This window comes from Leptinotarsa decemlineata, unplaced genomic scaffold (assembly GCF_025532065.1).
Source record: "Leptinotarsa decemlineata unplaced genomic scaffold, Ldec_3_MD MMD2_tig00078422_RagTag_RagTag, whole genome shotgun sequence".
Lineage (NCBI taxonomy): Eukaryota > Metazoa > Arthropoda > Insecta > Coleoptera > Chrysomelidae > Leptinotarsa > Leptinotarsa decemlineata.
Window position 1 is genome coordinate 13078970 of NW_027412747.1, and position 19037 is coordinate 13098006.

A 19037-nucleotide genomic window follows, 5' to 3' on the forward strand; every position below is an offset into this window, starting at 1 on the left:
TAATATTTGATATGTAGAATTGGTACCAAAACAGCTCGAAACCCTATCGATTCCAAAACCTAGTTTGTGGGTCATCAATTTATAAGAATTCATCGAGAAAATCAAAGATATAAGGTTACAAGATAGTGTTATTTTAGTATTTGTTATGTATCTTCGTTATTTTCAGGTGTCCCCAAAACAAAATCAATCGAATATCTAAAGGAACTTTTAGAATCAAATGAACTAAGTGAGTAAAAATTTTTGAGGCTACTTTCGATCTGATTGGTTGGTGTATCTTGGTTCATACGAAAGGACAATGAAGTTTGAATCAGCGTCTTTCCTAATTCACGTATCTAATACATTTGAAGGTTATCAATTGCTTTCAGCTAGGTCCCTGATAATATTTTTCTCTATATTACTTATTTTCTTACTAAAGGGGACATAACAAGTTTGTTGACAAGAAAATTCAATCCCGGTGTAGGTTATCAACATTGGTGTGAGCTATCAGCAATATATCTAACAGTACTAATATTCTTCCAATACACATCAAATTCTAGACTATAGTTAATCATCAAGACAATCTGTTCCCATTCCCAATCTGTTGGGAATGTTCCTCAATTTGGGTTATTACAGCAAATGCAAGTTTGAACAAAATAAAGTTGAGTTCAATTCATGAGTTTTTCAAATTCACTTCGAAAAGTATTCAAATTGATGTTTCAAAAGTTGGGCTTTAATTTTTAAAGGGATTTGTTTCTAATTCACATATTGGCAACAGCGCCTAGAAATAATTGATATAATTTATACGTACCTAGATATTCTACTTTAAAAAAGGAAAATTATCTTTATAAATCAACAATTGAGGCAAACGTAAATTATAGTTCTATACCACCTCCACATGCCACATAAACAACAGTTGTTTTGTTATTTATTTATATAGAGGAAGATTGGTTAGGTGCACGAAATGTCGTATGTCACAGAATGTCTCGGAACTCGGACATAAGTAAACAGAACAGCACGCCTCTGAAATATGTCATCTTTGTTTGTTTCATACAGGTAACAGATTGATTGTCCTTTATTAGCTATAACCGATGTTGTCGAATGGTGAAATAGAAACGAATCCCTTTAAATGTTGAAGGCATCATTTCATTCCTCTTTTTTAAGTATTTAAATAATTTTATAAAGAAAAAGGTTGAAATGATAAGTTTAAAATGCGTTGTTTTAGAGCTCTTTTATGAAAACTACTTGATTTTCGTCAGGAGGAACATTCCCCATTGTCAAAACAAACTTCTTTACCTTTACCTTCTTCACCTTATTATATTTGTATCAAAAATAGGTAGTATTTCACTTACATATTGGATAAATCTTCGTTTATTTTTGGTCTTTAACATAGTTTTATTTTATTTTTTTATTATGGAAAAAAATTGTACCCAAAATCAATAAAAAAATAAAGAAAAGAGAATTGAAATTTTCTATGTTTTTTGCCACTTTTATTTGTAACTCACGTTACAGCGGTTTCGTCTTATAAAGGACATTAAACTAAAAATGATTGATTACATTAGCCCTTATATGACACCACTGTGGGTAATAATAGAGGTACTTAGCTCAATTGAGTACCTGAATTTTGTTCACACTTCGGACACTTAGCTTAATAGCCTAAAAGTCTAATGGTGTTTATGTGGAACAATGTGGTCGAGTCGAAATTTCTCAAAACAGTTTGCTGAACATGAAAGATCCTTCAGACTAGGTAAAAAAAGATTCGACGTTTTCAAACCATCCTTTGGTTTCCTGGTTCCTGAATCTAAACTATATGCAAATTTTGCACTATGCAAGGAAGGGTTGCAAACTATTTGGAATCCTTGGAAATTCACAAGCATAAACATTGCGGGTGCAACATGTTAAATGATCAAATCGATCTAGTTTACTCACCGGTTTTCAAATTATCGTATCCACATTGTCAGGAGTAAACAAAATTCAGATACTCAATTAAGCTAAGTACCTCTATTATTACCTACTGTGGTGTTCTATCACAGAGGGTTCTATCACCAGTAAAGATGGCGACCCAGTCAGATGGTGAATTGAGTGTTTTAACTGTAAACGATGAAATATTCGGTGACAAAACCTTTAAATGCTGTCAAACCAAACTCAAAAAGTACCTAACTTGTATAGAATGTGGAAATTGTTATCATGTTATCATGTGCTGCAAAAGCTAAGCTTAGATGTATAAAAATCTGTGACAGCTGAATTAACTGATGTGATTTTAACCCAAAACCAAGATCTGAATTAAAGGATTTGAATGAAAATATAAAACTAAGAATGGAAAATGCAAAAACAAATTCTCCGATAAATACCACTAAGAAGACGTCTGGTTTTTTTCAAGAGAATCCCAGTCAGTCAGATAAAAAGGATAGTGACTCACCTGTGAAAACATTGTATCAATCGAGAATGCCCAACTGGAAAAAATGCAAGAAATTACTAACCTCACCAACAATGAATATGGTGATAGGCCTGAAAATGACTAAGGTGTTGAAGACAGCATCCTGGTAAGCCATGATGAACCCTTCAGTTTCCGACTTCAGCCCACTCGACTTGACGAAAGCGAAAGTCAGGTGCTTTGATAAGCCAAGGTCTTCAATATTATTGAAAAAGACCCCATGCATTGGCTTATCCTTGTGTTTCCGCAGAAGTGAGGTGATCTCTGCGGCTTTTATCTGAGCTTTTTGCTGTACGGGTTCCAACTCGGTGACAGAGTTATGGTCACCTCGTTCAGTGTTGAAAACTAAACCGTGTTCATCAGCTGTTCGGGCAATTCCTGCTCTCTCATGGTCACGGTCCATGCAGAGAAGGTGATTCGAACTCCTGACGACTTTACAGGCTATATCCAGTACCATTCTGTCATGTAGAGACTCCAAACTCAAAAGTCCACGGCCTCCCTGTTGTCGGGGGAAGTACAACCGTGGAACTCCTATAGAGATGCATCATTTTTCGGGTCTTTACGTTGATACAGCTCCTCCCTATTCCACTTCACTACTCCAAACGAGTAGAGTAAGATTGGAACGGCAAGCATATTTGTTGCAGCAACTTCCCCGACAGTTCCGATGACCAGATCTGTCGAAGTTTGTGCTGATACTTGCCGCGGAGAGAGTTCTCCACTGCTGTTACCTCTTGTGAGTGACGTTGTTTCACCCCGAGGTAAGTATACGTCTCTCCGGCATCCAGATAGTGTAGGATGCTTTCATCTACGAGCTGCACATCCTCTCCGTATTCTCCACATCGTCCTCTTTTGAGATGGACCATTGCACATTTGTCTATCCCGAATTTCATACCGATAGCATGCGTGTACTCTTCCACCACCCTCAAGGACTGATGGAGATCCTTTTCTCCAGCGGCATAAAATTTAAGATCATCTATATAAAACAAATGGGTGACCTTGTGCCTTCGGTTTCCAGGGGTGCCACAGTTATACCCTCGAGTATTTCTGAGCGCAACGGATAATGGCAATAGTGAGATGTAGAAGAGAAGGGGACTGTGGGAAATATATTATTATTATATAAGGGCTAATGTAATCATTTTCAGTTTGATGTATAAGTGTGAAAATGTACTTATAGGATGAAACTGCAATAACGTTAGTTATAAATTAAAAGTGGTAGAAACGAAGATTCAGTTCTCTGTTCTTTATAATGATTTCCTGCCACTTAGTAACAGCTAGGTCCATCAATTTATCAAAGCTAAGTACCTCTATTATTACCTACGGTGGTGTTTTATGAGGACTAATTTAATCAATAATTTTTAGTTTAATGTATAAGTTTGAAAATGTCCTTATAGGACGAAACTGGCAGTAACGTTATTTACAAATAAAAGTGATAAAAACAAAAAAAGTTTCAGTTCTCTTTTCTTTATAATGATTTCCTATCACGTAGTAACGGCTACATCCATCATTTTATAAAAAAAATGAACAAAACTAGTCTCCACAATAATGATTTTTATGTGAAAATTATTCGATTTTTGTTTGATTGCATTTAGATTCATATGCTCTACTATTTTGTGAACAGTCACTTTTGCGAACTGCATTAATAGTGATTGACATGCATAAATAATAAAAAAGTTGAGATCCAGACAAATGAGGAAATTTTTTTTGGTCTGATGTTATATACAAAAAAAACATAAAATGTTCAATCTCTTATATTCTTATTTAACTTGATGTGATGAATCAACCAATAAAAGTATTTATTAATCATAGATTGCAAAAGTGATATAAGAATCGCTAATTAAAAAGTTATGAAAATATACATATATACTATGGAAACAAATACAGTACATATACAATATTAAAATACACCTCAAACATAACATATATTCACATATATACTTATATTCATATCACACGTACATACATACTCGTACACATAACTAAATAAATTCGGAAATATAACACCTACCACTTTTTTCTGAATATTCTGAGACTGAGTAAAAACTTTCATGAACTAAAAATGATTTCAGTTCGTTCTAAAATTTGTTGAAGTTTGTCTGTGTTTTGACACAAAAAGGTAGAAAGAGAAGAGAGAGGTAGACAATTGAAAAACTTCGATCCAGCAAATGAAGAAGTTCTTTCTTATAAACCAGTTTTATGTTGTTCGAGCCTTATTAATTCATCTTTTCTTGTGGGATAACTGTAGCATTGCCAAGTTTCGAGGCTGTTTTAATTTTTCTTTATGTCAAACGTATTACTCGTTTCAAACGTATTACTCGTTTTTGTTGAAAAAAATCGATTGATATCGCTACTACTTTCCCATAAAGTTGAATTGTTCGATAAGATATAGTTGATAAAGGCCTAATTATCGTAGATGTCAATTGGGACTATCTATCTAGAGTTTCTTTGAGTTGTAGCATAGCCTAAAAATTTGTTTTGATCTTTTCACACGTATGCTCAATATGTTTCTTACAGTCGAGATTATGATCGACCCAAGTTCTCAAAAACTTTGTAGATTCTGATGGTTTGATGGGTATTAACAAAAACATTCAATATTACTGGAGTTTTTTCCCAACACCAAACCGTTATTTTAACACCTCGACACGTGTTTCGATCACCAAGTGATCTTTTTCAAGATGAAGATCAAACTAAGCATACTTACAAAGTTATCCTCATCTATACCATAGATACCTCTTCTAGGTACCTGCGTCTTAAGTGCCTTAAATTAATTTCACAATATTGCCTTATCTACTAGTCTTAAATTTATTTTACAATGTGTCCTTATGTACATGGGGGAAAACGTAATAAACCCACAAGGTTGCAGAGTTTTCCAGAAATTTGAAAGAATTTGTTAATCACAATCATTCCTCTACATAAACATTCCTTCTATTCATAAAGGAGGCGATCTTGACAACCCAGCTAATTTTAGGCCAATTGCTTTGCTACCCGTCTTGTCTAAAGTTATAGAAAAACTGGTAAAAAAACGAGTAATATCTTTCCTCGAGAAAAAAAATGTGATAAATTTATTCCAATTTGGCTTTCAGTCTTCAAATGGTACACAAGACGCCATATTTTCAATCCTGGAAAACCTGTACACCAATCTTAATGACAGAGAATCTGCGGCGGCCATGTTTTGTGACCTAACCAAGGCCTTCGATTGTGTAGACCACATGCTACTTCTAGCTTGCGAAGAAGTAGCATGTGGAAGAAGGAAACATTGTGTCTTATCCACAAAAAATATAAATATCAATTTAGTAATACTTCAACTTATAGTACACGTCAGTCTTACTCCGTTTCCCTTTCCACAACTTGTCTAGCCTTTACACAAAATTCTATTATTTTCAATAGCAAGAAGTTATTTAACCACCTTCCCATTAATTTAAGGCGAATATAATGAAAAGAAATTCAGAAAGTAAAAGAATTCCTTGTTGGGAGGCCCTATTATAGTGTGGACGAATTCTATCAAGGCTCTATCAAGTAATTGGCATGTAGCTTTGTGTAAATAAGTTATTGAAACCAAGACATTTACCTAATATTCATAAACTCATGTACTTATATTTGTATCTGTTCAGCTGGGCTTAATATTGTTCTGACCATATACTCTGCTCTTGTCTCTAAGCATTATTTTATAGTTTATATTTGTTAATTGTCCCATATACATGTTTTACTTTACTAGACTTTGCCAATAAGATGTTCAGATCTTGGGTAATAAAGCATATTTTTGATTGATTGATTGATAATCCAAACAGTTCCCGAGTAGCAGAAGAAAAGTATTTTATTGATGACGCATGTGTAAGGTAATCTCAAGTTGTCGAACTGTACCTATCGTTTCGAAAAGCCGCGAAATATGTTCAAGATTAACAATATTGTTAACAGTGTTTTATGAAATAGAGGAGAGGCTCAAAATGAAATGGTTGATTATTTTGTTTTACAAATGTTCAATTTGTTTCAGAATGTCAATGAAAACATCGAGGGGCTGAACTTGCCATTGGAAGTGGTAGATGTGTACACAGACAAAATAAAACTCACACTCCCGTGGCTTCCGATATGGAAAACGGATACTCTAATTGAGGCGACTGGGGCAAAAATAATCGTACATCCGAAATACCGACCTGAAACTGGTAAGAATATCCGGTAATCTTGGTAGCCAATAATCTCTCCAATCACTTCTACTGTTTGGTGGATCGGTGCCCTATCAAGCTGATACCCCAAATTATGTCTAACATGTAGAGGCAGAATATCCAAAACTTCAGTCAAACTGATACATCATAAAAGCATGTGGTCAAATTATTTGGTTAATATGAAGTTTTTAATGAAATGAGTAAGCTCAAAAATAGTGTCAGTTCTGGGTCAGATGGTGTTCCATCATTTTTACTCAAGATATGTGCTTGTACCTTGAGTACTCCAATATACCTTTTATTTAACTTATCTTTGGATTCTGGTGAGTTTTCTGTATTTTGGAAAACCAGTTTTATCAAACCCATTCACAAATCAGGAGATAAATGTAATGTAAAAAATTATAGAAGTATTAGTATTCCATGCGTCAATTCCAAAATATTTGATTGTCTTATGGCAAAACAACTTTCTTGGTATTGCTCCAGCAGTCTAATCAATCAACAACATGGCTTTTTAAAAGGTAAGTCCACAGCGACGATGAGAAGCGGGGTCAGGTCCATTCAATATATACAGATTTTTTCAAAGGCCTTTGATAGGGTCAACCATAATATATTGCTAAATAAACTTGAATCTTTTGGATTAAACGGTACTATACTATCGTGGGTTGAAAGCTTTTTGAAAGAGAGAATTCAGTGGGTAAAAATTAATGATTATATTTCTTATACAATTAATGTTTCGTCTGGGGTTCCTCAAGGCAGTCATTGTGGACCATTGTTGTTTAATATTTTTGTCAATGGTCTTGAAAGGATTACTGTTTGCTGATGACTTCAAGTTATATCGCTCAATCCAATCTGTAGATGATTGTCTAATACTTCAAAATGATTTAAATATTTTGTATGAATGGTGTAAGAATAATTGTTTGGATCTCAATCTCAGTAAATGTCAATTCATTTGTTTCAATCGCACGCAGTCATCTGTTACCTACCAATACTGCATAAACTCTCTCCCAATCAAAAGTGTAAATGAAGTCATAGATCTTGGTGTTACGTTCGATACTAAACTTTCATTTTCTAGTACTAAAATCACACTGAAATCTTACAAACTTCTAGGTTATGTATCCAGGTTAAGCAAGGATTTTTCGGCTAATACTTTGAAAATTCTATTCCCATCCTTAGTCAGATCAAATTTGGAATATGCCTTTATTGTATGGAGTCCTTATTCTATTCACAAACTGTCACTAGAAAGAATTCAGATTTTTTTTTTAAAACTGCCGCTTTTAAATTAGGAATGCAAGTAGGTCTTTACCATAACAGTGACGTTCGATCTATTCTTCGTTTAACTCCTTTGGAAAATAGACGCATTCAAATAGATTTACTTTTTTTATACAAAATATTGTCAGGGCATTTTTAAATTATGTTTTTACTAGGTTGGTTGTTAATGCGATTATATATCAGTTTTAGTTGATTTTTACTGTGTAGGATACTAATTATATAATTTTGTATTCAATCATTGTAAACGTTTATACTGAATAAGTAAATAAATAAATAAATATGTAATAATAACCACATCACACATTTGTCTTAAATGAATTTTGGTAAAGGTACTCTATCATGAAATTTGAATCATTGTTGGACCACCAGCAAGAATTCTGGGAACTAACTGTTCCGTTCAACATACAATTTGTATCATCTATTCATAAAATTCTCTAGGAAAATTTGATTTCACTTTCTCTTCACCTCTGAACCAAAATGAAAATCCTACTTGAATATCGAATTTTTTTTTTGAGTGTTTATGAACTTAGTGGTAGTGATTAATCACATACTATTTTTTTCCTGTAACAGAGAATGTTACAAACTAAGAAGAAAATCCTACTCGAATATCGAAATCTCTTTTTTGGGAGTGTTTATGAACTTATTTTTTTTCCTGCAACATTCTTAATGTGTTTTATACCTTATTTGATTTCAGAAGAGTGACAGTGCTTTTTGAATCTTCAGTCGTTGAGATATTAGCTCTAGCTGAGACTGGAATGATTTTAACTTGGAGTTTTATTTTTTGTAGCAGTACCCTCTTTTCATGAAGAGTTCATGAAACAGTGTGCTACTCATTCTGCTTAAATCTCTCGCCTACGTTGAAATTAAATATCTCATCAGTATCCATATTTAAATTTTCTAACATATTTTCATTTTTTTTTAAATTAAAGGTACATCAATGTTTGAATCAATATGGAGTGCCATGACAACTTCGGTAGAAGAATTAGCCAATGGAGTATACAGCAACAGTAACCCAGAAGCAACTGGTCCTGGTCATCCAACGAACATGTCTAGTCCAAGTTGCGATCAGGCCAACGAAGGCGTAAACAATATTGCAAACGCACTAGATTTCGGTAAGTTGAGAGATTTTCCTTGTACTGATTAATTTAATTTCTATTTTTAATTTCTGTTTTCTCTCAATATGCCATTTTATTCGTTTTTACAAAAATTATAGCGTGTGCTTGATAAATAATTATTATCATTATTTAAAGAAATTTTTTTTCAGTGAAACGTCGAATGATAGTGAAACTTGTTGACACATCGGTTCGCTTTGAGTATATACCAATTGGTAGTTCCACGGGAGTTGGAATTGAAGTAACTATCGGCTTGTGAGTATTTTGAGGGTGCTATTGGAATTTTTTTTTTTTTAATAATTAACACGCTTTTATTAGCTTCACCTGTATATATGTATGTTTGTTTTTTTGTAACTTTCCTTTTCATTTCATATTTATTCCCGTTTGAATGCTCGGCATCTGTATTTGACAGAATTATCGACATTATTGCTTGATCTATTCGCGGGCAGATGCCGCTGTACGTAACCTCCTTGATAAAATTCGAACTCACTTTACTCTTTATTTGAAAAAAGTATTTTTTTTTATTAACACGCACGCCTCCTGCCATATTTGTAACCCTCCTTTGCGCGCCTGATGCCTTTGTGCTATATTTTTTGTATATCAAGCGCCCGTCGCTTTTTTGACAATAATACTAGTATATTTCGTTCGTTATTGTTTTAAGCTTATTTAAAAATCTTTTTATTTCGATTTTATTTCAATTTCTTCCCTATTGTGCTTTTTAAAAGTACGTGTCAGCGTTTTTAAATCCCAATTTTGAGAACACGCTTGTTTTAAAGTACCGCAAATAGTAATATTCCATAGACTTCCTTCTTCTTTGATGTCATGTAAGTGCTATTTACATATTTTACAAAAGCCAAAGATATTGTAAAAGGCTAAGACTTTCGAAAATGAATATATCGGGTGCATCTATTAGAAACTTCTGCGTAATCCTTTCCTTGAATATCTATTCCTTTTTGGTTACGTCATTTTTGTATTTTTTCATGAATTCTGCACTTTAACAACTCGTTTTGAAACCAATCTTTTGTTTAACCTCAATATGTTCGATTGATGACCTATTTATTTTGTAGAAATTCATATTGAATATAGGATAAAGAAAAGTGGGGAATGGAAAAAAATACCAGCGTGGTTCAAACAGAACTGGCTGGTATCTCAATCACCACAAAAGAAATAACCAGGAAAGGATTTTCTGGCAAAAACACAACAATCTGCACTGATAGCAGATAAGCCCTATTAGCCTTGAACAGACAACATGTTACCTCAGGGCTAGTACTAGAGCCACCAAGATTTAACCAAAGCCTCGGTAAATAATAACATTATCCTGAGGTGGGTTAAAGGCACGACAGGATTGAAGGTAATCGCATTGCCGACTCTTCAGCCAAGGATGTGGTTTGACTAAGAATTTTAGGACCCAGTGGCTCCTACGGCCTGATGACTTCGACAATTGCGGAACTAGCCAAATGTCACACCCATGCTCAATCCCGAAAGAGATGGGTTGAAATCAAAGGATGCAATCTTGCCAGGAAAAATTTACGCTTGACAGTAGGATTTCTGACTGGCCACTGTCAACTAAGGAAACACCTCCACAATATGGGGCTAGTGGACACACCTCTATGCTGGATGTGTGAACAGGAAGATGAAACTGTCAGGCATGTCCTATGCAAATGTCCGGAGTTATCGTCAATAAGAGAGTGTGTGTTCGGCGAGTCTTGGCCTACACCTGCCGATATAAAGGAGATTTCCACCTTCCTGGAAAGGACAGGAAGGACGATGACCTAGGAGGACAACTCTTTGGGAGGATGTACAATGGGTCACATGTGGCCTAAGTGCTGTGAGCCTACACTCACCCTCCCTACTCTACAGACACAGATAAGATAGAGAAAGTAACCTTTGTCTAATTTCTATTAAGTTAATTATTTGTTACAGCCGGCTTCGGTTTGTTTCTCAAGTTACTTGAGAATGGTCTAATCCCTGATAAACTATACAGGTTGTTAATGATCTTGTATATTTCGATAACGTCATTACGCATTCTCCTCTGCTCCAGATTCAAATAAAAGGCAATTTCTAGAGATGGCTGAAATAAAAAATAAAGAAAACAATATCAAAAAAAAGAAACTTTTTACTTTTCCTTCAATTTCTTTTTATATTTATCAATTCCTGAAGGGCACTGTGAAAGAATTGCCTGATGCAGAACCTAACAGTTCTCTTATTTCTCACCTATGATAAATATCTTTTGCTATTAGTATTTTTTTTTCCATTTTGGTAAATAATGAATATATTATTATTATTATTACAACTGTAATTATCTTTTATTATAATTTCAGGATAGAATATCGTAATGGATCCAAAACCACACAACCCTCAGCAGACCAAAGCTCCAAAGAAAAATACATGTTCCACACAATGGATATGATGATAGTTAACGTACAAAACATTACGTTTTCAACAGTAGAGTTTTCTAGTAGTCCTGACCGAACGTTGTCTGAAAAAAGTAATGAAGATGGTTCAATGCCTAATGAAGATGGTTCAATGCCCAACGATGATGGTTCGATGCCTAATGAAGATGGTTCAATGCCTAATGAAGATGGTTCAATGCCCAACGATGATGAACACAGTGATGTAAATAGTGGTTTGAATGATTTAAAAGGGTGTGACAAAGATTTGACAGAAACCAGACATGTTATCAAGTTTGCAAGTCTATTGAACAGTTTTCAGGTAATTTTGGACTTGAACACATTTTTATTGTTTGATTGTTAAAAATATGATAAAACTGACCGATACTTGAAGAAAATCCATTATAATTTTTTCACAAAACACACTTTAATGTGTGATTTTCACTTGAAAGTTTACAAAATCGCGACATGTGTTTCGCTATAAGATAGCATTTTCGGACATCACAATACTGTTGTACAAATTCTGTGTCGTGCTTTTATAGTAATTTGAATCATCATGAATATTACTACCTGTTAAATTTATACATGATAAATTCATTTTCTAAATTATTTACCTATCTAGGAACAACTCATGAGACTGGAGAATAATGAGTAACAATTTTTTTAATTTTACTTTTAAGATATGTTCTAGTTATCAATTTTTCTCATTGCAAAGTAAATGCAATATCGATTTCTAAACATTCCAAAAGGTTGAGTATTGAACCTTTGTCTTCCAAATGCAATACGTCATAATCGTGATAGAACTCATGCCCCTCAGTCAAAGATGATTCGCAAATGTAGAATTGGTCTTCCCATTCAAAAAACTACTTCTGTTCTTTTTTATTCCTTTGTCTTCCGGTTTGTCCGATAAAAAAATTTTGGACAAGAACCACTAGTCAACTTGTATACTCCCGATCTATCCGACACTGAAGTTTTATTTTTATTGTTTTAAATGAATTTATTCACATTATTATTTGTTCTGTAGACTACGTCCAATTCTTTGTCTTTTAAAAATCGAGCAATGTTATTTGTAGGATCACCGAAGTAAGTTAGACCTACATAATGTTTAGTATCATTCTGGATAAAACTGGTTCATAGCTTGTTTCTGTAATTTCTTAATAAGAATTGATTCAATAATGTCCACCTCGTATCCGTTGTTGACTGCAATATGTTTTTAAAAAATCACTTCTCTTTGAAAATTACTTTCTGAAAGTGGAATATTTAATAGTCGGTGAGTCATACTATTGAATGTTGCTAATTTATGTTGTATAGATTAATTGTGTTTAACGATTTCCGTGTAAGATGGTTGTGGAAAATTGCAAAATCGTGTTCATTATTAATTCTAGTTATGGTCAACTCTATAAAATTCATAGAGTTATTCACTTCCATCTCAGTCGTGAATTTATTCGAAGGGTGGCATATTCAATGAAATTGCCTATCTCTACCACTGAAACAGACTAAGATACCATCTACATATCTGTATTGATAAGCCGATTGGTATGGATTCTATTGGTAGTCCATGAAAATTTCAGCTAACAAGGGACTCCCATTCCCATTATTAGATCCTCGCTACAAGAGTCAAATCTAAAATTTTATTTTTAAATATTGGATATACGTGGTTTCTGTCTAAAAGGTGCTCGACAAACCCAATTGTTTCTATTGGCGGCACACTAGAAAATAAATTTTGGACTTCATAATATTGGTCTATAATTATTTCTAATCGACAAATCTCTGTTTGTTTATTAATTAATCCATTAAAATGAGCTTAAAAAAGCATTGGATAAGTCAGTACTCAAATACGGATTTAAAATACAAGTATATAACAGACATATTCATAAAAAACAAGAGGTATTAAAGCAATCAAGTGAGTGAACAAAGCAGCAATGATTAAAAATAATACAAAAATATTTTTCACTAATGTAGATAAGAGAAAAACTCATTCATTGTATAGGTTAGGAGGTTAGGTCCAAAGTGAGTGGATTTATTCAACCTCCACCGCAACCCGCAAGGGTTTATTGTGGCTCACACCTATTCACACTCGACCAAATAAACCCAGCTTCTTAACGAAGCCGTTTAGTTTGTATGGTGAGCGGTCTTTCATGTCAGATGGTAAGAGTACGGCTCTGCCGAACTGTAAAAACCTGATTCGGCCTCTAGCGGGGCAGGCACAAAGTACGTGCTCTGCTGTTTCATTATTTTCCAAACAGAGGCGACACACACTGTCCTCCGACAGTCCGAGTCTCTGCATATGATGATTCAAATGACAGTGACCTGTAAGAAGGCCTGTTAGACATCGTAGTTCATTCCTACTGTAGTCCAACAACTGTTTGGTATCAAGCTTCGAAGGGTGAATAAACGCTTTGGAGTGAGACAATCCTGGAAGATTCTGACAGAAGTCCATAAATCTTCTTGCCAGACAGGTGTTCAATGTTTGTTTGGCAGGTTCTGGTCCGATGAAGCTGCTTGCAGCACCTTCCTATGCAAGGGAATGAGCAGCATCATTGCCTTCTAGGCCAATATGGTCACGAATCCAGACCAGAGACAGTCTGTTGAGTCTTCTATCGAGGAGAGTCGTTTTTGGCAATTTGCTACCAATTTAGACGTTGCTCGGTAGAAGCCAAGAGCTTCCAACGCCGCTTGAGTGTCGGAGAATATTTTTATTGACTTGTGTATGAGGTTGGATTCTTCCAATCTCTCCGCACCCGATTCAATAGCGTAAATTTCCGCTTAAAATACAGTCGCATGGGTTCCTAGGCAGGTTGATATCTCTGTCCTGGGTCTGCGACTGAAAACACCTGCACCAGAACCTAAAGGTGTTTTTGATCCATCTGTGAACCAACAACTATCTGCTCTTAATATTTCTTTCTCCCGGAGCATCCAGTCCTCTCTACTCGGGATAAGGAAGTTCGTAGTTGACAGTTGGAGGCATAAAGTCAGAGGTCATTTCCAGAATGCTATGACTTTCAGTGTTAACCAACAGTCTGTTGCACTCTGCATGATAACATCTACCGTAATAGTAGACGAAACATCAGGCATAAAAACCTGCAGACCATGGCCAAAAAACCCGGAAAATTGCTTTGACACGGTGATTTTCGGCCGTGAAAGTTTACATTATTCTATTCTTTAACCCAGGTATGCCGAAAGCAATTTGAGGCCAATTACAAGGCGCTTATGAATTAGTAGTCATACAGCATGAAAAGTAGTTCATAAATTTCAGTTTTTGAAAAAAAAGTATCCAAAGACTTTTTCAGGGTGTACTTTATATAGGACAATGGGCATAAGCTATACTGTGAATGTTTTGGAAAAGTAACTATTTATTATTTAGTATCGTGTGTTATGATATATTTAACATGCAAACCAATGTCAAACTTTTGACACCTAATGGTACTTTTTTGTGGCAAGAACCACAACTAGTTTGTTTTTCTTGGGGCTTGACTAAATGGTTTATTCGATCAAATCACAACTCTAAACTCATATTTTTGGAACAATGTTCTCTCGTAAATATTTTTTTTGGGTGAGTAGGGTATTGGGTAGGAGTATGGTAACTTTTCCTTGAAAACAGCTGATCCATCATTCCTCCAGAGTTTTTATGCAATTACCAAGCATTGCTTACTGCCATGTCGACGCAATGGGTAACTTAAAGTGATACTTCCCTTCAAAAGGGAAGTACCACTTATTACCTCTTACAGATGTGCGATATAAACTTATGTTTTGATCTGAACAATCAACTCCGCCCATACTTTTATTATAAATCAAATTAAATCAAAATGTATTCAATTCAGATTAATATAAAATATAAACCAATACAACTTATTTTACAGAACTATACATTACATCTATGAAGGATCGTGGCTATCTAAGCCAAGCTTGTGTTACAGCCACGAATCCAATACAAACAATACATTTACAAACGATGATGATCCTACTAATTATTTCTGGGAAGTCCTAGAAGGACGACTAAAATGATGAGCAGTCTTTTAGCATAACAAGAGCATCAAATACGAAAGAAGATACAGAAACAACAGCTTGTGACATTGTTTTGAGTGATTGCAGTACGGTGAATTAGTCAACTATCCAGTAATGTTTCCAATCTGTGGTAGTTGTGATTGATAAATGTTTTACATTCTATTTTCAATTTAGTATAACTTCTGATACATTTTAGCGACGGCGGTAAATAATTGTAGAGTTTTGGTCCAATGTATGTAATAAATTTTTGATTGTGAGTCGGCATCGTGGAACCTTTGCAATCTGAGAAGTGTGTAAACGAGTATCATATATATTCTGAACAAATGAACTCGTAACACTGGCTGTCCATAATATATAACGGAAACTATACAGTTTTCTTACACTATATATTCCACTCTCTTCATATAATGCTTGAGTATTGTAGCATTTATACTTTCTGAACATAATTTTTATGAGTGAGTTTTGGGTCATTTCTAAATTACGTAAGGAAGATTTGAATATTTCGCCCCATATTATTAGACAATACCGTAAAATGGACTCGGCCAGGGCATCATATACAGCAAGCAACATTTTTCTACTGACTATACATCTGAGCTGATAAAATTTGTAAGTGAGCTTAAGTAATCTTTTCACCGTATAGTCAATATGATCATTCCAACGAAGGCACTGATCCACTAGGACCCCTAAGTATTTTATCGTATCAGTTTTTTCTATGAAGGGACAAGTGCAAGAGAGTCTATCATTTTGGCAAGTAAGTTTATGGATTTTAATCTCTGTAATAGTGGACTGATCCTTCTTTGTTGAGGAGAATGCAATAAATTTAGTTTTTTTGACGTTAACACTCAATAAATTATTACTTAGCCAGTGAAAAATTATGTTTATACCTACCTCCGCCTTTCTATGAGCTTTTTCATATGTGGTCCCGACAAAAGTTAATGCTGTATCATCCGCAAAAGAAGTTATATTACCTTCAAAATCCCTCACTGAAGAATATTATTTATGTATATTAGAAATAAGATAGGGCCAAGCACCGTTCTTTGAGGTAGGCCCCTAGTTATTAATAGAGGTTCACGAATTGAATCATTTATTTTAACTCTCTGAATCCTATTAGACAAATAATCCTCAAAGATGTTTAACGCTACTCCTCTTATACCCGCATCATGTAAATGCTGAAGAAGTATATTGTGATCCACCGTGTCAAAGGCCTTAGCTAAATATAAAAGAACAGTGATAGTTTTGTCTTGATTTTGAAAAGAATTTTCAACTAAATCAACTACTTCAAAGATGGCTTTTTCAGTGTACCTGTTTTCTCTGGTACCAAATTGACATTATGAAAAAAAATTATTATTTTCTAAGAAATGCACCACTCTTTTTTCATGTAAACGCTGAAGAAGTATATTGTGATCCACCGTGTCAAAGGCCTTAGCTAAATCTAAAAGAACAGTGATAGTTTTGTCTTGATTTTGAAAAGAATTGTTAACTAAATTAACTACTTCAAAGATGGCTTTTTCAGTGGACCTGTTTTCTCTGGTACCAAATTGACATTGAGAAAAAAAATTATTATTTTCTAAGAAACGCACCACTCTTTTTTTATACATTTTTCCAAAATCTTTGCAAAGTTGTTTATGAGTGTTATAGGTCTATAATTAGTTACAAGTTTTTTATCCCCAGACTTAAAAATTGGTACTGTAATTGATTCTTTGAAGGAGGCTGGTATTTCTCCTACTACGAAGATTAAATTTAATATATGACAGAGGGGTATAGCAAAGTAAGTGTGATACTTTTTAATAATATGAACAGAAATTCCATCAGGTCCAGGAGATGTGCTATTTTTGAGTCCAGCTATAACAGTGATTAGTTCTTTAGTTGTTATCGGTTGGGTTTCTCTATTTCTCGGGCCATGTTTTCCCCAATTTCAGCAAAAAACTTATTAAAATAGTTGGCTTTCTCTGTATCTGATGGAATTTCAAGTTCATTGTCAGTTACAATATCAAAATGTTTCAATTTTATTCCTGGTTTGGTGCTAGTTATTTCGTTTATATTGCTCCAAATTTTTTCATGTCATATTTTGCTTCCACAATTTTATGTGAGTAATACTCATTTTTTGATACGCGTAGGAGATTAGTTAAGTAATTTCTCTACAGTTTATATTCAGTTTCATTTTTTATTGTAGAATTATTCAAACATTTTTGTTTTAATTTGTCCCTGTGAGTTATTGATTTAAGCAGACCATCTGTCATCCATGGTTTTATTTTAAGCAATTTCTTTGATTTTACCCTAATTTCTGTACAATTATCCAAATACTTTGATAGTTTATCAAAAAATACCTCAGAGGCAATATGTGGGTTATCTGAATGAAGTACTGTTTCCCAGTTCTCTCGTTTCAAATATTTTTCGAATTTGTTATGATTCAAAACTTCATACGATTCACATGTGTTAATGTTATTAGTTTCAGTGTTAACTTTGATCGTCATGAGTACTAAATAGTGATCGATTATATCGCATTTAAAAATATAGGGACTGATATCTGGTTTTTTCATCATGTTGCTGGAAAATTTCACAAAGGCGTGATCTATTCAAGTTTTGCTAATAGAAGTAACTCTAGTAGGTTTGTTGATACATGAAATAAAACCTAATTCAGCCATTGTGCATAAGTATTTGTTAACTAATACATTGATACTGTTTGCTATATTGATATTTATATCTCCCATAAATACTATCAAGTCGGTCCCAGTAAGAGATGATAGATAGGATTCAATTTCTGATATGTACATTTCCATATTGGATGCAGAAGGGCGATAGGAGGCTGTTATCAGCTATAATATCCCAAGGACATTGATAACTAACGAAATAATTTTATCACAGTTTTCGAAAGCACGTTATTTGGTAACATCCCGACGCCGAAGGCGGAGGGATGTTACCTAAAATAACGTGCTTGAGGAAGTTGTGATAAAATTATGAGTTATTTATCAATGTTCGAGGGATATTCGGTGAGAAAATTTTTTGCAATTCGAACAAAATTATTTATTGAACACACAGTTATTAAAAGAACAATTCGTATAATGATATAACTCCATAAATATTTCCCAAGTGTATTTTTTACTATTGACAGTATTTTTTGGTGTATTTTCTTCAATGATTTTGTCAATTGCCGCATCATTTTGAACACCAAAGCGAGGAAGTGACATTTTCGAAATAAATTGAATTACTGAAATGTCAAACAACTTTATTGTGTTGGTTGCTTAGCAATGTCATGACATAAGTGATAACTACCCGTGAAAACTATCCATGGGTAGTTATCAGTGTAATGATGGTTTCATTGGTTATTTCGACACACATGACTAGAAATAGACAAATTTGATAGGATAATTTTTTTGGCAAAAAATTTTCAAGAAAGATTTTTTATCTAGTTCAAAACTTAATTCAAGTAGATTAATTTCACTCAACTGTTTTATTTTACTCGAGTAACTGATATCTTCCCTAATATATAGAATCAAACCATCATTTTGATTAAAACTGGATTCATTGTATATTATGTTGAAGCCAGGAACAGAGTACATTTGGATATCTTCAATTAACCAAGTTTCTGATAAGATTATAATGCCTATATTATATTATACATCAACACTTGAATATATTTCCTTCTTTTTGGGCTTTTCATGGATAGGGCTTTTTATGGATATATTGTTTACAGCCA

The 19037-nt window shown here is 34.0% G+C and overlaps 1 protein-coding gene across 3 annotated transcripts in view; it reads left to right on the forward strand.

Annotated features, from left to right (window-relative positions):
* The window catches only part of Atg2 (Autophagy-related 2), a 151450-nt gene that overhangs the window by 23467 nt on the left and 108946 nt on the right, over positions 1 to 19037 (forward strand). For 2 of the 3 annotated variants that reach the window (XM_074186199.1, XM_074186200.1), the window contains exons 2-5: positions 6399 to 6567; positions 8763 to 8945; positions 9098 to 9200; positions 11267 to 11657. In XM_074186199.1, coding sequence (XP_074042300.1) covers positions 6399 to 6567; positions 8763 to 8945; positions 9098 to 9200; positions 11267 to 11657 — 846 coding nt within the window. Of the gene's footprint in view, positions 1 to 6398; positions 6568 to 8762; positions 8946 to 9097; positions 9201 to 11266; positions 11658 to 19037 lie in introns of those variants that run through there. The other variant, XM_074186201.1, reaches the window with a different exon arrangement.